A 7,586-nucleotide genomic window follows, 5' to 3' on the forward strand; every position below is an offset into this window, starting at 1 on the left:
GCTGAACAAAAGGTAAAAGGGAGCTGCCAACTTGAAATCACATGCTCCCGGACTTTATTCACGTGAGATACAAACCCAAAGAGACTTGTTATAATTTGAGAGGAACTGGAATATACTAAAAAAAATAAAAAAATAAATAAGGCCAGGATTAACACCAAAAGTAGATGTATATCAGTTAGATCAGTGTTTCCCAATTTTTTTTCTGTGGACCCATATTTTAAAAGTCACAAACCTTCGCAACCCAAGTCAACAGACATTATTCATAAATCACAAAATAAAGGTGGATTTGAGCATTATTGAACATTACTAAGGATATTTTATTGTTAACTGACTGATTATGTCTGAACAATTAGTATTACTCAACGCAATATTATGGATTGGGACGGGGCTTGGGTCATTGGATCGGAAAACAGCAAGTTCACACTGGATCAGGGAGGCCATTGAAATCAGGAAATGAGGCACGGACAGCATTAACCGTGATGACGGAGCTTTCCTCCTTTCACACACCTGGGACACCCTCCTCCAGAAAACACCAGGCGACGAGAGGTGTGGTCAGTCTGAGCGATCTGCCAGCTCCATCAGGCTGACCACGCCTACAGGATGTAACAACAGCTGATACAGGACACGTCACCACCAACACTGGGGACAGTTCTGAAGATGGCTTGGAGCTAGCAGCCGAAACATGTCAACAAGGTACATACACTAATACACTTTACTGCACTGCGTTTGAAAAGAACCCAAGAAATTTAAGTTATAGTATTACTCAGGTTTTAAACAATGAAAAACAGTAATTGAAGCAGCAATAAAAGGATCCATAAGTCACCTATTTGGACAATAAATGTAGCACATTTCCTGCAATACTGGAACAAAATAGTCAATTACATAATTGAATTGATAATAAAGATAAATAATAAAGATTAGATATTATACAAAACATGTCTTAACATTTCAACATGTGTCAGAACTGTATGTTGCAGACCTACATGCAGATCGTGACAAGGCAACTAAAAAAAAAATCTCTTGCGACCCACCAGTCTTTGGGAAACAATGAGGTAGAGGAGTAGATCTACGGATAAGTCTGGATGACGGTTAAAAGGATCGACACTGATAAACACATTTAAAAAAAATAATACAAATTTAATTCAATAGAGAAATACCGAGCGCTAGAATGATTTAAAGACATTTTCTTACTACACAAAGAGACAATAAGATAATAATGTAGATTCTGTAGCCCAAAGAAGTAGATTAGTGTACAAGATAAATGTTGAAGATTGTGAAGAAAAAGTTTTTTTAAGTGTAGAAAGTGGAATAGAGTTTACTCAAAAGAACCGCTGTGCTGAACTCATGAGTACTGTTATTATTATCATTGTATGTATGTATTTTTTTCTATCTAAGTTGTTCTTTGTTGTTTGCTGACAGTTGTATTCTTGGTATCGTCATCTGTAAACAAGGTCAGGCATTCATAAATAATTTCACTTCAGCCTAAACCCCTTCAAGTCATAGATTTATGTGAAATGCTTGTCACAGTCTATTAAGTACATGATTAAGTACATGACGGAAGAAAATAAAGTACTACTCCAGGGTATGTTTAGAAGATAACAACATTCTAACATGGCTTCAAGCTCACAAGAGTCCATTCTGTGTAATATAGAACCTTTAAGTCGTTTAACAGCTTGTGTTTTTGATGAATGAGTGGACTTTTGGCATATGCATTCATAATTAAACACTAAACCATACACAAAATTGACTAACTGTAACTTCTGACTAATGGAATGTAAACCTTAACATTACAAAAGCCAGAGTACTATTGTGTTGATTTATGCTTGCGTAGAAAACAAGATATTAGATGACAGACGGAGCATGGTATGAGCCGTGGGGAGAAGAGAGGGAGTGGACTTAAAGCACTTAAAGGGAAAGTTGCATTAAAACTCCACCTCCCACAATTCCACAGCAGCAGAGACTTTAAAAGATGCTCAAAGTGGACTACTGCTCCATTTGGTACTGCAAACTTGAGGGGAATACTACTACTACTACTACTACTGCTGCTACTACTACTACTACTACTACTACTGCTATTACCATTACAACTACTACTTCAACTTTTACTACAACTACCACTCCCATGACATCCGTCTACTACTAATAGTTTTACTTTTAGTTTTACTTCTACAAAAACTAGACTACAAGTATCTACTACAACTTCAGTTTTTACTGCTCTTGTTTGTGATTACAAGACTTACTCTTGGAGATTATATTTTAATTTTATAACAGTGGACATTAACCACTAAAGAGCAATACTTTTTAAATACTTGAGGAGCTTCTATTTTTATATTTTATAGCTGTAACTTCAAACAAATTGTTGAAGAAAGACTTGGATTTTTTTTTTTTTTTTTTTGGAATGACTAATTTATAACTTCAACAACCAGTACTACTACTACTGCTACTACTACTACTACTACTACTATCAAATACAGCTCAAGACTGAAGACTGCTCTATCCATTTTTCAATTTTAAATACAAAAAACTAAAAAGAATCTACAACAACTACTGCTGTTGCTGCTACTACTACAGCTACTACCACGACTATTACTATTACTACTGCTGCTGCTGCTACTACTACTACTACTACTACTTTTACACACTTTTGGACTACAACTAATTGCAGTTACTACTTACTACTAAAACTATTCAGAATTCCTCTCTAGTAAACTACATCAAAACTAGTATTTTTAAGTTACCATGCGGTGCTTAACTATTTTTACTCTACTTCTACTTCACCCGCTCCTCTCCATCCAAAGAGCGGCCCACACGACTCCAGCCAAGACAAAAACGGTGGACGTGAACGGGACATTAGGAGCTGGAGAGCAGTGTGGAATCTATACGTTAAAATGTGCTCCTGGTTTAAAATGTAAGGCACCAAAGGACGAGGCCAAACCACTGCGAGCTCTTCTGGAGGGAAGAGGGACGTGTGGGAGCTCCAAGAAGACTGTCAAAGCACCGACATCAACCCGCACTACAGGTAAGGCTTCGCTGTGGTTTTCATTCACCTGAAACTCAGACTTAGGGCTAGAAAAAAAAAAAAAACCTTGATTCTAGATTGTGAGTATTTTTACAATTGGTGTTTCTAAATTAGGTTTAAAAACAAAGTACTTTACACCACATGATGGATTTGTGCTGGTACTATTGTTGTTCTGTTCTTGACTATACCAGTGCAGTTCAGCGACGGTAGGAGGCGCCTATAGGGCAGAATAATAGCCTCTCTTCTCTCAGTCTGCCCCATGGCACATGTGGCTGAAGTAGAAGTGTATCACCACTGAGTGTGAAGGGAAAGAATACAGTTATGAAGAATCTTTGAGTGTCTGGGGTGTCTGGAAAAGCACAATATGAGACGAACTACTGAGAACAAAAAGCCTAAGGAGTGAAGTGTGGCTCCATCATTAACAGATTTTCAAAAAGATTTTCAAATTCAGGTGCTCAATAAGAGATGGGCCGGTTCTTTTCATATAACTTCATCATTTTTACAGCTTTCTACCATAAGATGACTTATTTCAAGTCTGCATTCACACTTGGTCCTTGGTCCTGTTTTGGGCCAGTTTGAGTCCTGTGTAGATTTGGTTCGATCTTGGTCTAGTCCTGGTTTTATCCTGGTTTAGTACAGGGTTAGTCCTGATCTAGTCCAGGTTTCATTGTCAGTTTTGTCACAGTTTAGTCCCAGTTTTGCAAGCATGAATACTTGTTTTTGCTATGTGGGATTTCCAGGTTAAAAAGCCTGGTTTCTCCTTAGGTTCTGAGTGTATCAGTTTGATCATAAATCTTGTTTTAATGCTCGACTTGTTTACATTCTCTCCTCAGACACAACTCCTACAGCGGCCCCTGAAGAGGTAATAAAAGCTGCTATAATCCTCTTGTCTATAGCGTGATTGTATCAAATCATGAGTTCTGTCCTGACCTGAACCTCCACAGGCTCCGTGTCGTAAGCATTTAAACTCTGTGCTCTCCGCTCTGGGACCTCAGCTGATCACACCTCAGGAGGGGCTCTACCTGCCCAACTGCACCCGCCACGGCTTCTACAAGAGGAGACAGGTACAGGACACACACCAGCTCTAATTGCAACTTTTGTGACAAGTATTGCAATTTTGATTCAATTTGGAGTAGCAGTACTGCAATTAGTGTTGTCACGAAAGTTGCACTACATAACCTTTCTGTTCTGTCACCTGCTTGTCTCCATGGAGATGTGATTGCTTTACCTGAAATGTTACACAGTATAGCATTAAACTTAAGCACTGACTTCTTCACAAATCTTTGAACTGAAAAAAACAAAACATGCATTCTTATTGTTACTTGTTGCACTCTACACTATATATTTAAAAGTTGTATAGAAGATTTTCCAAGGAAAGAGAAATGCAACGACTGTTTGTCCTTTTTTAAATGTTTTGCTTCGCTCCTTTTCCCCTTCTCTTCTTCTTTCAGCGATGTCAAAAACTGACTTTTTTTTGCGGCGAACTGGTCGTGAATTCTTGTCTGCCATTAAAAAAAAACTTTGTGCAAACTGAGAGGAAGCTACAGTTCAAAAAAGACACCAAGAACCGCTAAACATGAACCGTGAACATAAACCGCACAATACCAGCGCGTTGGCAAGTCAGCGACGCGAGAAACGTAGAGTTTGATTGACAACCTAACAGCCAATAGATAAAGAGGTAGCCTTGTTATCTATTGACTGATGTTTATCTGGCCCCACAACATCCACAGTTGATGGATTTTCATTCTTTTTTTTTTTTTTAATTAATTACAAGGCTGCTGCTTTTCTATAATTCTATTTTGAACTTTCATTGACAATTTGAAACAAACAAAAAAAACCTCCATACAATCTTTCATATTTGTTGTGATTTTAGCCAAGCGTGATGGATGAATTTAACTAACTAACCATTCTGCACTGGAGCTCTGTAAACACTTTATTTTGTAATTGTGTTTTATATACATGTTTATTGTACATAATGTGGATGAATGAAATGTGAAATGTGGGACCAGACTCTCAAATCTGCAAAACAAATTTACCTAAGTGTACGAATAAAGCAACCAAACCTAACCTAAAGCCGGACGTACACTGTGCGATTTTTTACCCTTTTTGAGCCGATTTTTCACTTGTGCGACTATTTTGGGGATCGGGACGAGTTTTGGCTTCATCATATGTCGTGCTTCGTGTAGTTTACATGGGGTAAAGAAAACCGATTTATACCTCACGACCAGCTCCCGGTCGGCATTCGAATTGCAAGAATATCAAAATTGTTTGAAATCCGGTCGCCTCTCGTGAGGGTTTCGCTCTGCTCGTTCCACGAGTCGATTTGCCAGAATCTGCCAGACTGAGCATGTGCGGACACAGAAGTGGAAGCAGGATATGAGGGTGTGGAGGACGATGTTGGGCCGGCGAGTGTTTTGGACACAGGACATGGAGGCGCAGCTAATCGAGCAACACAGAACAGAATTTTGGTGAAAAACTTGATGCTACTTACCTCCAGTTCTTTCTGAAGAACTGACAACCCGTACTGCCCACGTCTGCACAGCCATTTCTTTGACCAGATTCGTCGCCTGTTCTTTTTGGGCTTGTCTGCGCAGAGAATGGCACAAATTGCCAAGGCAGCGTGTCTTTTTTGCCTGGATCAGCATTGTGTCTAGTTTTCTAATTCTGTGGTTTTCTACTTCTGGAACAACAACTCTGGTTGTTACGTGAACGTACAGTGTGCACATCCAAGCATCGGTTCGTACAGTGTGAGAACATGATTCGTGAGCTGTGAACTTTTAAACCCTGCGCTTTGGTCATACAGTTTATGCTGGGGCAGAGTGACATGACTGAAAATATTGCACAGTGTACGCCCAGCATAACCTATGATCTGACTTGGCCTGGTGCTGTCTCCATGGAGATATATCAGTTTATTGCATTACTATAGTAGAACATTTGAGCCCAAAGCAATAACGTGTCCATAGATACAAACACGTGGTGGAACCTCTAGCGGTAAGGTTATACAGTTAACTTTAAATCCCTGCTGTAAGTGTGTAAATGTGTTGTGTGCAGTGCCGGTCGTCCAGAGGGACGCAGAGGGGCCAGTGTTGGTGTGTGGATCCGAAAGGGGCACCAGTCAACTCGAACTGTTAAAGAGACGGAACACAGAGACACTTAAAACATGTTCTGAAGATGAAGGAACAACACAACAGCCTAATGTGACTGCAATGATGTCATACTCAGATGGAAACAAAAGACTGTTATCCCTATTGATTATATTGTACTCTTCAATTAAATATCCAAAAGGTAAATTCACAAACGCTGAACCTGATCATTTCTATTCATGAGAAGACCCAAGAACTTGCTATAACCACAGAAATCTGCATGTTAACAGTATTGATTTGAGCTGACCCCATCTGTGTTCAATATCACTGATCTATGGAATATTGTGATGTCATCTGAAACCCTGCCACATGGACATGGGAGTATCTAACAACATAGCTCAAGCACTATTCATATCAAAATCTTATAATACAAATTCAGAACAAAATACTACACACAAAGTACCAGTTAAATTCATATTTGGGCATTTTGTATCGGATGTACTGCGTAGAATTCTTGTTTTGCATCATGTGTTGTTATGACGATGTACAGTGAATAATATATTTGGTCATATTTATCTTTTTTATGCTTTTATATTATTTATCCTGTAAGTGTCTATTTATATCATAAGTCAAATACTCATTTTGTAATATTCAATAAATTCTTACTTTTTGCATTTGGTTTAAAATGTCAATTCTTGCTGATTTTCTTTCTTACGTATAGGTGTGTCAGTGTGTGTGTCAGTGTGTGTGTCAGTGTGTGTGTCAGTGATTGTCCATATCAGTTTCATTTCATTTCAATAATGTGACCATAATCTGATTTGCATGTAACCAAAGGCAGTGCCAAGTCTGACTCACCCAATATTCTTCAAACCCTGCTCACCTGTGATTATGACGTGTTAAATAGCGCCACCTACTGGACACGCTTTGGCTGTACCACTGTTGCCACCCACTATTACCATGGGTGTCACATATTTGGTCTTAAGCAGTTGACAAAAATAAGAAACAATGTATGTTATGAAGGGTGAATTTGGATAATCTGGGACACTTTTTGAAAATTTAACTTGGACAACATTTTGTTAGAACTTTCCAGTCACCTATATAGACTTATTATACCATTCTAGAAATCTTAACATTTTTTCTAACTAGATCAAAAACACTTGAGAGGATAAAAGTGAAATGAATGGCAGAACTTTTTGTCTTTTTTATGCCTTCACCAACATTTTCTTAGAAATTTAATAATGTTATATGCACCTTGTTTGATTATCTGGGACACTTAATGCAATTTACCATTCCAATTAATAAAGAAAATAGGAAATAGTACACTTCTCTTTTTTTTATGGTCTAATAAAGTTGATTAGACTTTTAAATGAAAACTGCAGGTACCTGTACTGTCACAGATCCATTATTCTCCATTTTTAAAGCTTATTTAAAACCACATTCTAAAGGGTGCATTTGCTGTAAACATAATTTTACTTTATTATTTT

General features: G+C 38.1%; 1 protein-coding gene across 1 annotated transcript; it reads left to right on the plus strand.

Moving 5' to 3' along the window:
- The first annotated feature begins 1,987 nt into the window (after nt 1–1,987).
- Nucleotides 1,988–6,776, plus strand: LOC110171318 (insulin-like growth factor-binding protein 6). Its single transcript, XM_020937019.2, has 4 exons — nt 1,988–3,019; nt 3,853–3,881; nt 3,964–4,083; nt 6,071–6,776. Exons 1-4 carry the CDS (start codon nt 2,740–2,742, stop codon nt 6,149–6,151), a joined length of 510 nt encoding a protein of 169 aa, XP_020792678.1. The 5' UTR covers nt 1,988–2,739; the 3' UTR covers nt 6,152–6,776.
- The last annotated feature ends 810 nt before the right edge of the window (nt 6,777–7,586 follow it).

This window comes from Boleophthalmus pectinirostris, unplaced genomic scaffold (assembly GCF_026225935.1).
Source record: "Boleophthalmus pectinirostris isolate CB_2022bp ecotype Guang Dong unplaced genomic scaffold, ASM2622593v1 HiC_scaffold_3, whole genome shotgun sequence".
NCBI lineage: Eukaryota > Metazoa > Chordata > Actinopteri > Gobiiformes > Gobiidae > Boleophthalmus > Boleophthalmus pectinirostris.